At 35.5% G+C, this 20,235-nt stretch overlaps 1 protein-coding gene across 1 annotated transcript in view; it reads left to right on the top strand.

The window, feature by feature from the left end:
• ADAM2 (ADAM metallopeptidase domain 2) overlaps nt 1-20,235 on the top strand; it is a 102,424-nt gene that overhangs the window by 20,954 nt on the left and 61,235 nt on the right. Inside the window, exons 5-7 of the mRNA XM_010846350.1 lie at nt 1,778-1,854; nt 5,482-5,650; nt 10,040-10,096. Coding sequence (XP_010844652.1) covers nt 1,778-1,854; nt 5,482-5,650; nt 10,040-10,096 — 303 coding nt within the window. The remainder of the gene's footprint in view (nt 1-1,777; nt 1,855-5,481; nt 5,651-10,039; nt 10,097-20,235) is intronic.

The raw sequence follows: 20,235 nt of genomic DNA, 5'->3' as shown, positions 1-20,235 counted from the left end.
CAAGGAGATCCAACCAGTCCATCCTAAAGGAGATCAGTCCTGGGTGTGCATTGGAAGGACTGATGTTGAAGCTGAAACTCCAATACTTTGGCCACCTCATGGGAAATGTTGACTCATTGGAAAAGACCCTGATGCTGGGAGGGATTGGGGGCAGGAGGAGAAGGGGACGACAGAGGATGAAATGGTTGGATAGCATCACTGATTCAATGGCCATAGGTTTGGGTGGACTCTGGGGGTTGGTGATGGACAGGGAGACCTGGCGTGCTGAGGTTCATGGGGTCTCAAAGAGTCAGACACAACTGAGCGACTGAACTGAACTGATGCAATTTTAGATTTATATTACCTTAACTCCAGTGAGACACAGAGACATTTTTCCTATAAAACTGTTTATTTGCCCCTTCTATGGTATTATTGTTGTACATATTACATCTATTAATGTACAATCCCAACAGTTCACTGTTACAGTTACTTTACTATCTGCAGTCCTTTCCTTAACCTAGTACTTCTTTGTTTCCACTCACCTTCTATATGCTGTTATCAGCAAATATATTCTATTTCTTGGACCAAATAATACGCTATATACATTTTGTGGGTTAGTCACTAAGTGGTGTCCAACTCTTGTGACCCCATGGACTATAGCTGCCAGGCTCCTCTGTCCATGGATTTCCCAGGCAAGAATACTGGGGTGGATTGCCCTTTCCTTCTCCAGGGGATCTTCCTGACTCAGGGATCAAACCTGGGTCTCCTGCATTGTAGGCAATGTCCTGCATTCAGGCAAATTCTTTAGGAACTGAACCATCAGGGAAGCATATATACATATTACTTTACTTAATTGATTTTTAAATCAGTTAAGAGAATGAAAGGGAAAATATGCCTTTTTAAATTACATAGTATGCTTTTTAAATTACATAGTAACCTTCTTGAGTTCTCTTTGAAATTTTATGTGGATTTGAATTACTATCTGAGATCACTTACTTTCAACCTGAAGAATTTCCTTAAGTATTCCATGTAAGGCCGGGCAAGTAATAACAAATTCTCAAAGTTTTTGTTCATATGGAAATCAATTTATTTTATTTTTAAACATTGCCTTGCTTGATATAGAACTCTTGAGTAATTTTTTTTTCTTTAAGTACATTATGTTAGCCCTCTGCTTCCTAAACTTTGTAGTTTCTACAGAGAAGTCTGATACAAATATAACTGGAGTTCTCTTTTAAGGTAATTAGTTTTCTCATGCTGCTTTCAAGATTTGATTCTTTGATTTTTAATGTTTTTGCTTATGCGTCTGTTTATGGGTCTCTTTGTGTTTGTACTCTGAATTCATTGAGCTTTCAAAATGTGTGAATTAGTTTTTCAGTAAATTTGGGAATTTATAATCCAATATAATCTACTCTGCCATTATAATAAAGTAATTTTTAATCCAATAAATTTGGAAGGTTTTGGATTTATTTATATTTTTATATTTACCTTGAAAAAATAAGTCAGAAGAATTTGAAAAAATAAGTTTTTGATGATTTTTTCCTTGATCCTAATGATAGGGGTTGTCATGTTTAATTTATAATAGAAAAGATCATGGAAATGTACTTATTCTTAGAAACTTTTAGGCACAATTTTGGAAAACTGAGGTTAAATGTCCATCAAATAATCTTATACATCTGTCTCGGAAATAGTAAGTGTTTGATGCATACAGTATATGTATATATGTTTTAAATATTTGAGAATAATATATTTAACATGAAGTATTCTAATAAAAATGTATATGTTTTTCTTTATTTTTCAGAACTTTTGCTACTACCAAGGATATATTGAAGGTTATCCGAATTCTATGGCGATCATCAGCACGTGTACTGGACTCAGGTTGTGATACATAATTTTATGGTTGCAAAATGGAGTTTTTAAGAAATAATTGTCAAATTTAGAAATTATATTCAGAAGTTTCATTTTTATTTTTAAATTTTTTATTGAAATACAGTTGATTTACAAAGTTATGTTAGATTCTACTGTACAGCAAAGTGAGTCGGGTACATGTGTGTGTGTATATCTATATATATACACTTATATATATATATATATATCCAATCTTCTTTAGATTATTCTCCTATATAGAATATTACAGAGTATTGAGTAAAGTTTCTTGTGCTATTCAGGAGGTTCTTATTGGTTATTTATTTTATATATAGTAGTGTATATATGTCAATTCGCATTTATCAATTTAATCCCTCCCTCCACCCATCCCCATCGGTAACCCTAAGCTTGCTTTCTACATCTGTGACTATTTCTGTTTTGTAAATATGCTCATTTGTAACATTTTTTAAAATTCCACGTATAGGTGGTATCATATAATATTTGTCTTTCTCCAACCAACTTCAATCAGTTATGACAGTCTCTAGGTCCATCCATGTTGCTACAAATGGCATTATTTCATCTTTTTCTGGCTTTTATGGCCTTTATATCCTTTTTATACACATCTTTCAATGTAGATATGTAACACATATTCTTTATTCATTCCTCTGTTAGTAGACATTTTGGTTGCTTCCATGTCCTGGCTGTTATAAATAGTGCTGCAATGAATATTGGGGCACATATATCTTTTCAAATTATGCTTTTCTTCAGATATCTACCCAAGGGTCAGATTGCTATGTCACATGGTAGCTCTATTTTTAGTTTTTTAAGGAGCTACCATACTGTTCTCCGTAGTGGCTGTACCAATTTATAATTTGACCAACAGTGTAGGAAGGTTCCCTTTCCTCCACCAGCATAATTTATCTGTACACTTTTTAATTATGGCTATTCTGAATAGTGTTAGGTGGTTCCTCATTGTAGTTTTGATTTTCATTTCTCTAATAATTAGTGATATTAAACATTTTTTAGTTTGAGTGAACTCTGGAAGCTGGTGATGGACAGGGAGGCCTGGCATGCTGCAATTCATGGTGTCACAAAGAGCCGGATACAACTGAACCACTGAACTGATCTGAATAATTAGTGATATTAAACATTTTTTTCATGTGCCATATGTATATCGTCTTTGGAAAAATGTCTGTTTACATCTTCCACCCCTGTTTTTGATTAGTTTGTTGTGCTTTTTGTTATTGAGCTGCATGCACTGTTTATATATTTAAAAGATTAATACCTTGCAGATGTTTTCTCCTATTTTGTGAGCTTATGTTTTTGTTTTGTTGATGGTTTCTTTTGCTGTGCAAAATTTTTAAGTTATATTATGTTCCATTAATTTTTGATTTTATTTTCATTACTCTGAGAGGTGGATCAAAAAAGATCTTGCTTCAATTTATGCCAGAAAGTGTTTTTCCTGTGTTTTCCTCTAAGAGTATTATAGAATCCAGTTTTATATTCAGGTCTTTGATTCATTTTGAGTCTATTTTTGTGTATGGTATTAAAGAGTGCTCTAGTTTTATTCTTTTACATATAGCTGTCCAGTTTTCTTTTCCCCATCACCAGTTATTGAAGAGATTGTCTTTTCTCCATTGTATATCTTGCCTCCTTTTCATAGATTAGACGACCATAGGTCATAGGTTTAGCTCTGAAATTTCTATCCAGTTTCAATATTTCTATTATTGTGCCAATGCCATACTGTTTTGATGAGTGTAGCTTTGTAGTATATTCTGAAGTCAGGTAGCCTGATACCTCCAGCCCAAGTTTTCTTTCTCATGATTGCTTTGGCCATTCAAGGTCTTTTGTGTTTTCATACAAATTTTAAATTTTTTTGTTCTAATTCTGTGAAAAATGCCACTGGGAATTTGATAGTGATTGCATTTAATCTGTAAATTACTTTGGATAGTATAGTCATTTTGACAATATTGATTCTTCAAATCTGAGAACATGGTATATCTCTACATCTGTTTGTGTCATCTTTGCTTTCTCTTATCAATATCTTAGAGCTTTCTGAGTACAGGTCTTTTGCCTCCTTAGATAGGTTTATTGCTAGTTACTTGGTACTTTTTTATATGATGGTAAGTAGATTGTTTCATTCATTTCTCTTTTGGATCTTGCATTGCTAATGTATAGAAATGCAAGAAATTTTAGTGTATTAATTTTGTATCCTACAACTTTACCAAGTTCTTTAATGAGCTCTAGTAGTTTTCTGGTGGTATCTTTAGGATTTTCTGTGTATAGTACCATTAATCTGCAAACAGGACAATTTTACTTTTTTTCCAATTTGTACTCCTTTTATTTCTTTTTCTTCTCTGATTGTCCTGGCTAGGACTTCCAAAACTGTGTTGAATATAAGTGGTGAGAGTGGATATCCTTGTCTTGTTCCCGATCTTAGAGGAAATGCTTTCAGTTTTTCACTGTTGAGAATGACGTTTGCTGTGTGTTTGTCATATATGGCCTTTATTATGTTGAAGTATATTCCCTCTATGTTCACTTTTTGGTGTGTTTTTATCATAAATAAGTGCTGAGTTTTGTCAAAGCTTTTTCTGTGTGTGTTGAAATGATCATATGACTTTCCCTCTTCAGTTTGTTAATGTGGCATATCACAGTGATCAATTTACATATGTTGAGGAATCCTTCCATCCCTGTGATAAATCCCACTTGTTCATGGTGTATGATTATTTTAATGTGTTGTTGGATTCTGTTTGCTAGTATTTTGTTGAGGATTTCTGCATCCATGTTCATCAGCGATATTGGCCTTTAATATTCTTTATTTGTGACATCATTGTCTGGCTTTGGTGTCATGGTGGTGATGGCCTCATAGAATGAGCTTTGGAGTGTTCCTTCTTCTGCAATTTTTTGGAATGATTTGGGAAGAATAGGTGTTAACTCTTCTCTAAATGCTTGAAATAATTCACCTGCTACGTTTTCCGTCCCTGGCCTTTTGTTTGGAAGTTTTAATCACAGTTTCAATTTCAGTACTTGTCATTATTCTGTTCATATTTTCCATTTTTTTCTGGTTCACTCTTAGAAACCTGTATCCTTCTAAGAATTTGTCCACTTCTTCTGAGTTGTCCATTTTATTGGCATATAGTTGTTTGTAGCAACTTGTAGTGTCAGTTATAACTTCTTTTTCATTTCTAATTGTAATGATTTGAGTCCTCTTTTTTTTTCTTGATGAGTCTGGCTAAAGGTTTATTAATTTTGTTTATCCTCTCAATGAATCAGCTTTTAGTTTCATTGATCTTTGCAAAGTTTTAAAGTGAGGCATGGCTTATTATGAGAAACTGTCTTTAGAAAAGCATGGTATAAAAGCTCTTGCAATGTCTCCTACTCCCCTCCTGAATTAAGGGTTTATTTTTAGTATATGTGGAAACCATTAGTATTAATTATAGCTAGATAAATACCAACAGCATTACTACCACTCATTCCACTCAGTAAATCTGTGGATTCTTGGTAATGTTTTCCTACTTCACCACCCAAGGCTAAGACTGAAAGTAATCTACATACTATTAAAAAACTGATTGTTTCATTTTATTGACTTTAAGAAAAATGAATTATTTTATTTATTTGCTTACTTTTTGGAATTTGTAGGGGCTTACTACAGTTTGAAAATGTAAGTTATGGAATTGAGCCCTTGGAGCCTTCAATTGGTTTTGAACATATGGTTTATCAAATAAAACCTAGGGATTCAAGTTCTTCTGTATATACAGAGAGAGAAATTGAGCTAAGAGAAAAGCCCTATAAGATACAAAATGTAGAGGTGAGTGATCAATTGAGTAAACTATGTAGTTATTACTATGCAGCCATATAAACAATGTATTTTTTATGATAAACCAGTTGCTTACAAATTATTGAGAGAGAGTAAGACATATCAGACACTTCAGAGCTTGTGTTGTAAACCTCAAAACTAGTCACTCAGTTTTGCAGAACTCCAAGCTGGCATTTTCCACCATTAATGGCATTTTCCCCCGTGATACGGACCTTTGTTGTCTGCAGATGCACTCCTTTCTCCATATCCATTATGTCTGAATTCTGATAAAATAAGCATGAGTGACATTCACATAAATACCGAAGACACCTATCTAGGATCCTGAGAAGAATCACAAGTGTCTTTTATGGCAACTGCCTTAGGGTAGGCCATTATATTGTCCTTACATCCTTATCCAGAGATGGAGAGACTTCTTCATTCAACAAAGACTCACCAGAGTTTAGAAGGTTAATGACTCCAGCTTCATCAGAGTTTCTCACACACCCACTTTCCAATTTTTAGGATCTTACTTCTTTCAGTAGACACCCTGTGAGGGTAGACGTTCAACCTGTGTTGCAGTCCATTCACTCACACAGTGAGATTCTGTGTTTGGTTTTCAACAATCTCAGCTCCACAGCTACAATAGTTAAAACGGTGTCTTTCATGACAAACATTTCTTTTGAAAAGCAGAACCAACAAGATGTATGTATGTGTGTGTCTGCATGTATGGATATACACATATACATATATTTGATATAAATACAGAATGAGAAAATTTAAAGTAGACTGCATACTGGCAGGCTGGAGACCATGGAAAAGTTGTGTTCAAGTCTAAAGGCAGTCAGTTGGAAGGAATTTTTTTTAACTTTTTATTTTGTATTGGAGTATAGCTGATTAATATGTTGTGATAGTTTCAGGTGGATAAGCAACGGGACTCAGCCATACTTACGTATGTTACCATTCTCCTCAAAACTTCCCCCACTGCCTGTCCAGGCTGCCACATAACATTGAGCAGAGTTTCCTGTGCTATACAGTAGGTCCTTGTTGGTTATCCATTTTAAATACAGCAATGTGTACATTCTTGCTTACAAAGTAGTCCTTGTTCTCTGTTAATACTTTCAACTGACCAGATGAGGTGCACACATATTATGAAGGATAATCTACTCCACTGAAAGTTCACCAATTTAAATGTTTATCTTATCCAAAATTATTTTCACATAAATATCCAGAATAATTTTTGGACAAATATCTGGGCATTTGTGGCCCAGTCAAGTTCACAGATAAAATTAACTATCATACCAGATTTACAAAATTTATTTCATATTTCCTCTAAAAGTTTTATTCTTTAATCTCTTACATTTCAATATATGATCCAACTTAATTTAATTTTTTGTAAAAAGGGAGGAAGGGCTCTAAATTCATCATTTTTCATACGCATATCTAGTTTTCCCAACACCATTTGTTGAAGAAACTCATCTTTTATTCACTGAATTTTCATGGCCCAGCCCTTTTATTTCAAAATCAGTTGACTATAGATTTAGGGGTTATTTCTGCACATGCAATAATATTCCATTGATCTTTATGTCTGTCTATTCCTATGCCAGAGTCACTTTTTATTTACTGTGATATTTTTGAAATAAGTTCTGAAATTAGTAAGCGTACATCCTTCAGTAGTGTTGTTTTTCAAGATTGTTTGGCTATTCTTGATGCTGTCAATTTCCAAATAAATGTTAGCATTCACTTATTTTCATTTCCCGAAAATGAAAGCTGAGATTGTGTAGATTCCATGTTGTTTCAGTCCACTACCATGGAGTATAATGTTAATGGTGAAATAACATAAAAACTCCCCAGAATTTTCAACTCACTTTACTCTCTGATAAAATTCTCCTGCCTCTCTCTATGTATCACCTTCTCTCTCTTTTCTTTATACATTCATATTATAGATAATGATATTTCCTGTGTTGTGCTCAGTTGCTCAGTCGTGTCCAACTTTTTGCGACCCCAGTAACCATAGCCTGCCAGGCTCCTCCATCCATGGGATTTTCCAGGCAAGAACAGTGGAGTGGGTTGCCATTTCCTTCTCCAGTATTTCCTGTGTTAAGTCTCAGGTTTTTGTTTGTCTTATATATTATCTTGTATATTTTTCATGGCTTTATCTACAGTAATTTATAGATCTCCCACTCTCATTCCATTTTTTCTTAGTTATTGAGCTTATGTAGCACATGATAATTGCCCAAGCTAAACAAAATACACAAACACACACATTATCTATCTACCTACTTACATGTTTTTCTATCTGTATTGTCTGTCATCTATCAACATCTTCATGCCCTTCTCACTCCCTGAATATTCTTACCAGTGATCTTTGGCATCCTATAATTTTAACTCTTTAGTCCAAATATATTGCAATTGGATTACTTAGCAGTGTTCTCTAGTCTTCTTCCCTAGATTCAATTCTTTAGTGTTTACTTTACCAAAGCAAATTTTCAGGTAATTGGTATCAACCTCATATAACACATATCCAAGAAATTGGTTTTCTTTATTGACTACTTTCTTTTACTAAATAAAATAGCTTTTGAGGTCTTCTGAAATCTTAGCACCTGCCCACCTTTCCAATGCACACATTTCTTGGCATTATTTTATGCACTTTTGTCTTAAATTTCTAATTGTGTTTCTAAAATAGACAATGTATCTTTTCTCTTGAAAGTTTATTGTCCAGAAAATAAGTGAATAAATTATTATCAACTAAATATCATCAGTCCTTATCTCAAAGATGAAAATAAATAAGGATTGCTTCAGGAAATGTGAGTCAGCTAACCCTCATGCTGGGCTTCCCAGGTGGCGCAACAGTAAAGAACCCGCCTGCCAATCCAAGTGATGCAGACACAGTTCGAACCCTGAGTCAGGAAAGTCCCCTGGAGAAGGAGATGGCAACCCATTCCTGTATTCTTGCCTGGGAAGTCCCATGGACAGAGGACAGAGGAGCCTGGCAGGCTGCAGCGTGGGGTCACAAAAGAGTCAGACACAACTTAGCAACCAAGCAGCAGCATCAGTAGCAACTTACATTGATTAAAACAAAGAAATAACTTTGAATTCTTCAAATCATTAATATAACCCTAACACATTAATATAAATGCTTGTGTTTATCCTCCAGTAAAGTAGTGTCTTTTCCTTGTTTCATCCTAAATGACAGGATGGTGTACTATAAGCAAAACTATCATGAAACATTTGGTGCTTACCTTTGGATGGAAATTATAATAAATCAGTTAGACTGTAAGGGGATTTCATTTTCATTGTTTTGGAAAAAAAAAAAACAAGTCTTCAAGGCTTTAAAAGAATTTTTAAAGGTGGAAAAAATGAATAATCATGCAGCCCTGAATTTGTTTTGATGACCTTATTAACTTTTTCCCTTTAAATTACTATAGTCTTCACTTTTCTCATCTTTGCTAAGTCCCAGATTAGTTATTCCCTCTTTATCGCTGCTCTTTATGTTAAGGAAAATGGTTTAAGTAAAATGTGATAGTTTTGAACTTTCAAGGAATTAAATATCAGTGTAAGAAGAAAAAAAATGCAGACTTTAAGCATAATAAATGTTTTCTCAATTTTTGAAATTTGATTCTCCTTTTCTGCTTCTATATATTTGTCCATTGCTTGTTGATGGCATTAGTAACTATTTTGAGTTAAATACACTACAATCTTAGAGTGTCCACAAAGACTGTCTCATAAGTTTTCCTTAGTATATTCCTCCTAGGTTAAATTCATATAAAAATAATGACGGAAACAAGTAATATTTTACTAATGGTAGTTAGTATTACTTTGTCCCTAGAAATTGGCAGGATGTAAATCACACAGATCATAAGCCCACTGGGCCTCACATTTGTGCCAAAGTTAACCACCATGGTCTGTGATGACACTGTAACCAGATTCCACATCCTGAGACATCTATGACACAGTTTAAGAAACTCAGTCATTTTGTTTCTCTGTTGCTCACATTTTTCTGAGGTCATTTATACAAGGATTAGCTTTATCTTCAGATGAAAGTCCACCCCTCCAAACAGAGAGGTGCCCTTACTCTTTCAAGGTCACAAATAAAATCATAACACATAATAATGTATGATGAAATCATTAAACTAATGTAAATTCACATATAATGGTGATCAAGGGAAGATGTCCTTCAGAGCAGAGAATCAAGTGAGTAGCCCTGTACCAATGGAAGGTAAAGTTATTTTCTGAGTAAATTAATTGATTGAACAGATGCAAAAGAGGCAACAAAGACAATAGTCTGAAAGTGACTATTTTCATATATAAAATTGAATTTCTAACATTGAATTTGTAAAGTAGTGATATTACTTAAAATATCTAAATAATTCTTCAATTTTTACCTGTTTGTGATTTTTTTAGCCTCTTCCAGACTTCTCTCAGTATATAGAAATGCATATTGTAGTTGAAAAAGATTTGGTAAGTATACCTTAATTTATTTGTCTCATGTTAATTTATATTAGCAATGGAAGGTTATAAAAAATGTTGGAATAAATTTTTAACACAAGACAATAATAATTTCTGCTTTAATGAATTTAAATTTCTGGTATCAGTAGTAAATAGAAAAATCATATCTCTATTAGTTTATTTTTCATTTTATATAATTAACATAAATGAAAACATCTGTTACATACAGAATAGTTTCTGAGTAATTTTTATTCATCATTCTTATACTCATAACCAGAGAAGGAAATGGCAACCCACTCCAGTGTTCTTGCCTGGAGAATTCCAGGGAGGGGGGAGCCTGCTGGGCTCCCGTCTATGGGGTCGCACAGAGTCGGACACGACTGAAGTGACTTAGTAGCAGCAGTAGCAGCATACTCGTAACATCTAGTAACCTTTGATCTTTTTACTATCTCGATAATTTTGCCTTTTTGAGAATGTCACATAGTTGAAATGTGAGGTCTGTAGCCATGACAGATTGTCTTCTTTACCTTGGTAACATGCATTTAACTTTACCACGTGCCTTATCATGGATTTAGAGCTAATTTCTTTTTAGAACTTAATAACATTGTATTGTCTGTATATACCACAGTTTGTTTATCCATTCACCTTCTAAAGGGCATCTCAGTTGCTTCCACATTCTGGCAGTTATGAATCAAGCTGCTGCAAATATCCCTGCACACATTTTTTCATGGACATATTTTATCTCCTTTGGGTAAATATCCTGCAGCATGATTGCTACATCATATGATAACAGTCTTTTTGTTTGTTTGTTTGGTGTTTTGTGTGTGTGAGAAATTGCCAAGCTATCTTCCAAGATGCCTTTTCCATTTTGCATTCAGTACTTTAAATATAGCATCTCATTGTCTTCTGGCCCCTGCAGTTTTTGCTAAGAAATTGGCTAGTAATCTTATTATCATCCCTTTTACATGGTTAGTTGCTTTTTTCTTATTGTCTTCAATATTAGTATTCTCTTTGTTTTTAACTTTAGATAATTTGATTATAATGTGTCTTGGTGTGAGTCCCTTTGGCTCTATCCTTCTTAGAATTTGTTAAGCTTCCAGGATTTGTGGGTTCATGTGTTTCATCAAATTTAACAAGCTTTTGGCCATTATTTAGATAATTTCTCTTCTTTTTCTGGGATTCTCTTTATTTGTATATTGTACTACATAATGGTATCCCACATGTTCCCCCCTTTCTTTTTTCTTTTTGGTTCTCAGACTCAACAATTTCAATTATCCTATTCTCAAGTTTACTGATTCTTTCTTGTGCTCCTTTAAATCTGCTGTTGAATCCATCTACTCAACTTCTAATTCAGTTATTGCATTTTCAATGCCAGAATTCTTTTTGATTTCTTTTATAGTTCTATATCTTTGTTGCCATTCTCATTTTATTCATACATCATTTTCCTGACTTCACTTCATTCTTTTTATCCTTTGGCTTTTTAAAAAACTTTTTATTTTATTTTGGAGTATAAGCAATTAACAATATTGTGATAGTTTCAGGTGCAGCAGATTGACTCAGTCATACATGCACATGTATCCATTCTACCCCAAGCTCCCCTCCCACCCAGGCTGCCACATGACATTGAGCAGAGTTCTCTGTGCTGTACAGTAATCCCCTGTTGTTTATCCATTCAAAATAAAGCTGTGTGTACATGTCCATCTCCTTTAGCTCTTTGAGCATATTTTAGACAGTCGTTTTAGGGACTTTGTCTAGTAAGTCTCCAAGTTCTCAGGACTGGTTTCTGCCAATTTATTTCATCCCCTTGAGCTATGCTTTTGTTGTTGTTTGCTAGTTTGCCTTATAATATAGACTGAATGTTTCTTTTCTGTTCACATGTATACTGATGAATAATGATGGTGGGGCTTCCCCAGGGGCTCAGCAGTAAAGAATTTGCCTGCAGTGCAGAAGCTGCAGGAGACATGGGTTCTATCCCTGGGTGGGGAAGATATCCTGGAGAAGGGCATGGCAGCCCACTCCAGTATTCTTGCCTGGAGAATCCCATGGACAGAGGAGCCTGGTGGGCTACAGTCCATAGAGTTACAAAGAGTCTGACATGACTGAAGCAACTGAGCAAGAAGTAAGAACATGCACATAGTGATGTTATTTGGCAGTGGAGCCTTTGGGAATGGCTTAAGTCATGAAGGTGGAGCCCTCATGAACGGGATTAGTGCCCTTATAAAAGAAAGGACACCTCTTCTACCATGTGAGGACACAGCACGTTCTCATCAACACAGAATTGATGTCTGTGGCTGGAGACTTAACCTTTAAACTTTCCAGCCTTCAGAACTGTGAGAAACAAATGGTTGTTGTTTGAAACCAAGTTTTATGGTGTTTTTGTTATAGTAGCCCAAATTGACTAAGGTATCTTGTGATTTTTATTGAAAATTCAGCATTTTAAAAAAATAACCACCTTTTAAACCATTTTTGGGGACTGGCTCTATGTCAGGGTAGCCTTTCACTGATTAGCTGGGTTACCTCTTAGTCCATGTGGTGAAAGTTTAAGATGTTCTCAGGTCTCTCTGACCATATGTCTTGCCTTGGCCTGTGGGATTCACTATATACATGGCTGCTTTTCAATATCTCAATTTCCAAAAAATCTCACCCCAGCTTCTTTTCAGGGCTTTATATCTGTATATTTCCACCTGTAATCTCTTGTTCCAAGTATCTGTGGGTCTGTCATAACCTTGAAGTTTTAACAAGCATTGACCACCCCTTTTTGCTACCTAAAAACTGGATTAGGTGACACAGAAAACAATCATTTGGACACCTTCCAGATAGGTTAGAAAATTGCAAATAAGATCTCTGCTCCACCTGGTATAAGAGAGGAAATTGGGGAACAGATGGGCCTTTCCTCCAGACTAAATAATGCCATGCTGGAGAGGAAGTAGGGCATAGGAGAGTAAATGCCACATGATTTCCTGTCATTTTCAAGGTGGGTTTTTCTTGGTTGGACATTGGCTTGGCTGCTGTAGATCTTTGGATGTTTTCCATAGGTTTTCCAGAGGCTCCAATGGGGTTATCATATCAACCATTTTCTGATTGTCTTTTGATATTTCCAGAGAAAAACGAAGGCTTGGTGTTTTCTGGTTCTCCCTTTTGCTGATTTCACTTCTATGAAGAATATTTTTAATTATTTGTTTTCATCATTTTACAAAGGCTGCTTCAAAATCTTTGTCATATATATTTCTAACAAATGATGTACTTCGGTGTTGACATGTATTGACTGACTTTTCTTCCTCACCATAATTCAAAAGTATCAATTCTTCAGTACTCAGCCTTTTTTATGGTCCAATCTCACATCTGTACATGACTATTGGAAAAACCACAGCTTTGACTATATGGACCTGTGTCAGCAAAATGATATCTCTGCCTTTGAATATGCTGTTTAGGCTTGTCATAGGTTTGTCATAGCTTCCCTTCCAAGGAGCAAGCATCTTTTAATTTCATGGCTGATTATTGGTTGTGTGCCTGTGTGTGTGTGCTAAGCCACTTTAGTTATGTCTGACTCTGTTTCGGCCTTTTTCCCACACTTTGATTAGGTTGTTTTTTTTTTTCTGGTATTGAGTTGTATGAGCTGCTTGTGTATTTTGGAAATTAATCCTTTGTCAGTTGTTTCATTCCCTATTATTTTCTCCCTTTCTGAGGGTTGTCTTTTCACCTTGCTTACAGTTTCCTTTATTGTGCAAAAGTTTTTAAGTTTAATTAGGCCTCACTTGTTTACTTTTATTTTTATTTCCATTACTCTAGCAGGTGGGTCATAGAGGATCTTGCTTTGATTTATATCATCGAGTATTCTGCCTATATTTTCCTCTAAGAGTTTTATAGTTTCTGGTCTTACATTTAGGTCTTTAATCAATTTTGAGTTTATCTTTCTGTATGGTGTTTCATTCTTTTACATGTTGCTGTCCAGTTTTCCCAGCACCATTTATCGAAGAGGCTGTCTTAGCCCCATTGCATATTCTTGCCTCCTTTGTCAAAAATAAGGTACCCATAGGTACATGGGTATATTTCTGGGCTTTCTATCTTGTTCCATTGGTCTATATTTCTTTTTATGTGCTAGTGCCATACTGTCTTGATGACTGTAACTTTGTAGTATAATCTAAAGTCAGGAAGGTTGATTCCTCCAGCTCCATTCTTCTTTCTCAAGACGCTTTGGCTATTCAGGGTCTTTTGTGTTTCCATGAAATTTTTTGTTCTAGTTCTGTGAAAAGTGCCATTGGTAATTTGATAGGAATCACATTGAATCTGTAGATTGTGTTTGGTAGTATAGTCATTTTCACAATATTGATTCTTCAAACTCTGGAACATGGAATATCTCTCCATCTGTTTATTTCATCTTTGACTTCTTTCATTAGTGTCTTATAATTTTATGTGTACAGTTCTTTTGTCTCCTTAGGTAAGTTTATTCCTAGATGTTTAATTATTTTGTTCCAATGGTGAATGGGATTGATTGCTTAATTTCTCTTTCTGATTTTTTGTTGTTAGTATATAGAAATGCAAGTGATTTCTGTGCATTGATTTTGTGTCCTAAAACTTTGCTAAATTCACTGATTAGCTCTAGTAGTTTTCTGATACTATCTTTAGGGTTTTCTATGTATAGTATCATGTCATCTGCAAACAGTGACAGCTTTATTTCTTCTTTCCTGATCTGGATTCCTTTTATTTCTTTTTCTTCTCTGATTGCTATGGCTAGGACTTCCAGAACTATGTTGAATAATAGTGGTGAAAGTGGACACCCTTGTATTGTTCTTGATCTTAGAGGGAATGCTTTCCATTTTCACCATTGAGAATAATGTTTGCTGTAGGCTTATCACATATGGTCTTCACTATGTTGAGGTAGGTTCTTTCTATGCCCATTTTTTGAAGAGTTTTAGTCATAAATGGGTACTGAATTTTGTCAAAGGCTTTTTCTACATCTATTGAGATGATCATATGGTTTTTATCTTTCACTTTATTAATATGGTGTGTCACATTGACTGATTTCTGTATACTGAAGAATCCTTGCATCCCTGGAATAAACCCAGTTTGATCATGGTATATGAGCTTTTTGATGTGTTGCTGAATTCTGTTTGCTAAAATTTTGTTGAGGAGTTTTGCATCTATGTTCATCAGTGATATTGGCCTGTAGTTTTCTTTCTCTGTGTTGTCTTTGGTTTTGGTATCAGGCTGATGGTGGCCTTGTAGAATGAGTTTGGAAGTGTTCCTTCCTCTGCAATTTTTTAAACAGTTTTAGAAGGATAGGCACTAGCTCTTCTCTAAATGTTTGGTAGAATTCTCCTGTGAAGCCATCTGGTCCTGGGCTTTTGGGGGAGATTTTTGATCACAGCTTCAATTTCAGTGCTTGTAATTGGGTTGTTCATAATTTATGTATCTTTCTGGTTCAGTATTGGAAGATTGATCTTTTCTAAGAATTTCTTCCAGGTTATCCATTTTATTGCCATATAATTGTTCATAATAGTCTCTTATAATCCTTTGTATTTCTGCATTGTCTGTTGTAACCTCTCCTTTTTCATTTCTAATTTTGTTGATTTGCTTCCTCTTTCTTCTTTTTGTGATGAGTCTGGCTAAAGGTTTGTCAATTTTGTATATCTTCTCAAAGAACCAGCTTTTAGCTTTATTAATCTTTACTATTCTTGCATTTCTTTTATGTTTATTTCTGCTCTGATCTTTATGATTTATTTCCTTCTACTAATTTGGGGATTTGTTTGTTCTTTTTCCAGTTGTTTTAGGCATAAAGTTAGGTTGTCTATTCGATGCTTTTTCTTGTTTCTTGAGGTAGGATTGTATTGCTGTAAACTTCCCTCTTAGAACTACTTTTGCTGCATCCCATAGGTTTTGAGTTGTCATGCTTTCATTGTCATTTTTTTCTAGAAATTTTATTTCCCTTTTGATTTTTTCAGTAACCAGTTGTTTTGTAGATACATATTATTTAATCTCCAAGTGTTTGTGTTTTTACAGTTTTTTTCTTGTAATTGATATCTAGTCTCATAATGTTGTGGTTGGAGAAAATTCTTGATATAATTTCAATTTTCTTAAATTTACTGAGGTTTGATTTGTGACCCAAGATGTGGTCTATCCTGAAGAATGTTCCACGTGCACTTGAGAAGAATGTGTATTCTTCTGCATTGGATGGAATTCCCAGAAGATATCAATGAGATCCATCTCATCTAATGTATCATTTAAGACTTGTGTTTCCTTATTAATTTTTTGTTTTGATGCTCTGTCCATTGGTATGAGTGGGCTGTTAAAGTCTCCTACTGTTATTGTGTTACTGTCAATTTCTCCTTTTATGTCTGTTAGTGTTTGTCTGAGGTACTGAGGTGCTCCTGTGTTGGGTGCATCAGTTCAGTTCAGTTCAGTCACTCAGTTGTGTCCGACTCTTTGCGACCCCATGAATCGCAGCACACCAGGCCTTCCTGTCTCTCACCAACTCCTGGAATTCACTCAAACTCATGTCCATCGAGTCGGTGATGCCATCCAGCCATCTCATCCTCTGCTGTCCCCTTCTCCTCCTGCCCCCAATCCCTCCCAGCATCAGAGTCTTTTCCAAGGAGTCAACTCTCTGCATGAGGTGGCCAAAGTACTGGAGTTTCAGCTTTAACATCATTCCTTCCAAAGAACACCCAGGACTGATCTCCTTCAGAATGGATTGGTTGGATCTCCTTGCAGTCCAAGGGACTCTCAAGAGTCTTTTCCAACACCACAGTTTAAAAGCATCTATTCTTCGGCACTCAGCTTTCTTCATAGTCAAACTCTCACATCCATACATGACCACTGGAAAAACCATAGCCTTGACTAGATGGACCTTTGTTGGCAAAGTAATGTCCCTGCTTTTCAATATGCTATCTAGGTTGGTCATAACTTTCCTTCCAAGGAGTAAGCATCCTTTAATTTCATGGCTGCAATCACCATCTGTTGGGTGTATAGATATTTACAATTGTTATGTCTTCCTCTTGGATTGATCCCTTGATCATTATGTAGTGTCCTTCCTTATCTCTTGTAAACTTATTTTAAGGTCTATTTTGTCTGATATGGGGATTGCTACTCCAGCTTTATTTTGCTTCCCATTTGCATGCAATATATTCTTCCATCCTCTCACTTTCAGTCTATATGTGTCTTTAGATCTGAAGTGAGTTTCTTGTAGACAGCATATATTTGGGTCGTGTTTTTGTGTCCATTCAGCCAGTCTGTTTCTTTTGGTTGGAGCATTTCATCTGTTTACATTTAAAGTAATTTTCATACATATGTTCCTATTGCCATTTTCTTAACTGTTTTCATTTGTATATCTTTTTCTTCTCTTGTATTTCTTGACTATATACGTACCTTTAACATTTGTTCTAAAGCCTTGGTCATACTGAATTCTCTTAACTTTTGCTTGTCTGAAAAACTTTTTATCTCTCCAACAATTTTAAATGAGATCCTTGCCAGTTACAGTAATCTTGATTGTAGATTTTTCCCTTTCAGTGCTTTAAAAATATCCTGCCATTCCCTCCTGGCCTGAAGAATTTCTGCAGAAAGATCACATGTTAAACCTATGAGGTTTCCCTTGTATGCTACTGTTGCTTTTCCCTTGCTGCTTTTAATATATTTCCTTTGTCTTTAGTCTTTATAAGTTTGATTAGTATGTGCTTGATGTGTTTCTCCTTGGGTTTATCCTGTATGGGACTCTTTGCACCTCTTTGAACTTGGTTGACTATTTCCTTTTCCTTGTTTGGGGAAATTTTCAACTATAATCTCTTCAAATTTTTTCTCATACTCTTTCTTTTTCTCTTCTTTTTCTGGGACCTCTATAATTCAAATGTTGGTAAATTTGATATCGTCCCAGGGGTCTCTGAGACTATCCTCAGTTCTTTTCATTCTTTTTACTTTATTCTGCTCTTCAGAAGTTATTTCCACCATTTTATCTTCCAGCCCACTGATTTATTCTTCAGCTTCAAATATTCTGCTCTTGGTTCTTTCTAGAGTATTTTTAATTTCAGTCATTGTGTTGTGTGTTTATTTTTTAATTCTTCTAGGTCTTTGTTAATGGATTCTTGCATTTTCCCCATTCTGTTTTCAAGGGTTTCGATCATCTTTACTATCAGTATTCTGAATTCTTTTTCAGGTAGCTTGCCTATTTCCTCTTCATTTATTTGGACTTCTGTGTTTCTAGTTTGTTCCTTCATTTATGTAGTATTTCTCTACTTTTCATTATTTTTATTTTTTATCTTCTTGTGTTTGAGGTCTCATCTTCCCAGGCTTCAAGGTTGAGTTCTTTTTTCCTTTTGGTTTCTGCCCTCCTAAGTTTGGTTTGAGTTTTGTGCTGAGTTTTTTTTTGTTTGTTTGTTTTTGTTTTTTTCCTCTGATTGGTAAGGTTGAGTGAGGTGACAATCCTATCTGCTGATGATTAGGTTTGTATTTTTGTTTTGTTTGTTGTTTAGAAACAAAGCTAATGCTTGTTGAGTAATGCTGGGTCTTGTATTCAGGTGGTTTCCTTTGTGTGAGTTCCCACTATTCGATACTCCCTAGGGTGAGTTATATGGTAGTCTAGGGTCTTGGAGTCAGTGCTCCCACTTCAAAGGTTCAGGGCTTGATCTCTGGTCAGGAATGAAGATTCCACAAGTGGTTTGTTATGGCATTAAGTGAGCTTAAAACAAATACCCAAAAACAAGAAACCAAAGATGAACCTCAGACAAATGGCAGTTACAAAATCAGGCAAAGAATAATTAAAATAACAAAATATATACCTATACACCCATAAGCAAATTCAAAACAGTTCGACAAAAATAAAGTACAGTAGATTGACCCAGTGAACAAAACCAAAAATTATATCTACCAATTAAGAATAAAACTAGCTAAAGCGTAAACTGGAAGAAAAAACTAAAGCAATGTGCCAGGTGGGGAATAAAGCAATGAAAACAAAGCTAATAAATATGTTGAATGGAAAGGAAGGAAAGAAAGAAAGAATAGATATGCAAAGGCAAATAGAGGTAGATAAAGAAGATTTATATACATTAAAGATTAACTGCAAGGGGAAGAGAACAGTAGGAAAAGCAAACAAAGGTATAAATGTAGAAAAAGAATAATAGGTTTTAAAGAAATTAAAAGTTAAAAAGGAGAAAAATAAAAGGAAGAAGAAAGGGAAAAAAAAAGGAAAACTCCATAGACCTGCAAAAGCACAACATAGAGGCAAGGGTTTATAACAACAATAAAAAAAAAAATGTGACTGAGAAAAGAGAAAAAAAGCTCAAAAGCTTAATTAGATTTCATAGTGCCAAAAAAATTGAAAACTGCACATCAGGGTTTTTTTGGGGGGAAGGGAGGGGAAAAAATAAAAATAAAGAAAAAAATATTTAAAAATCCAAATGAATCTACAGAACAAGTCAAAACATAAAAATAATAAATGTTTTTCTTGAGTCACTGCTGTCAGCGTCCTTTCCCTCACTGGGAGTCACAGTCTGCCTCACCTCCCTAGGATGCCCTCCAACACTGTGCGGGTCTCTGGACCTGCTGTGGGGGCAGCTCAGATTCTAATCTGCTCCTGCTCCTGTGTGTTCTTGCCTCCAATGTCCACAGCTGTCAGCACTAGTGTGTTTTCCTTTGTGGGAGCTCTCAACGCCCTTTTATATATGTTCCATAGACACAGAGTCTGCCTAGTTGATCACATGGTTTTAATCCACAGCTTGTACAGCTGGTGGGAGGGGTTTGGGTCTTCTTCCTTAGCCACACTGTCCCTGGGTTTCAATTGTGGTTTTCTTTCCATCTCTGCATGTGGCTAGTCCACTGGGCTTTGCTTCTGAGGCTGCCCTGGAGGACCTGGGTGTCCCCCAGTGAGGGCCACGTGTGGATGTGGTACAGCTGCTTGGGTTGCAGGGGCTCTGGCAACACCAGGGACTCAGGGGAGTTGGCAGCCAGGGCAGCATGAAATATAGTGCTCTAGAAGGGTATGGCAACCAGTATTGGCCAATACACTCCAGTATTCTTGCCTGGAGAACTGCCCTGGCAGAGAAGCCTGGCAGGCCACAGTCCACAAGGTCACAAAGAGTTGAACATGCCCAAAGCGACCCTGCGTGCATAGACACAAGACTTTTTATGCCTGTGGCGGCTTTGTCCCAGGGAGGGTTGATCAT

This window comes from Bison bison, unplaced genomic scaffold, assembly GCF_000754665.1.
Source record: "Bison bison bison isolate TAMUID 2011002044 unplaced genomic scaffold, Bison_UMD1.0 scf7180017864236, whole genome shotgun sequence".
NCBI lineage: Eukaryota > Metazoa > Chordata > Mammalia > Artiodactyla > Bovidae > Bison > Bison bison.
Note: the sequence above shows the minus strand (reverse complement) of the source record. Positions and strands in the feature narration are given on the sequence as shown.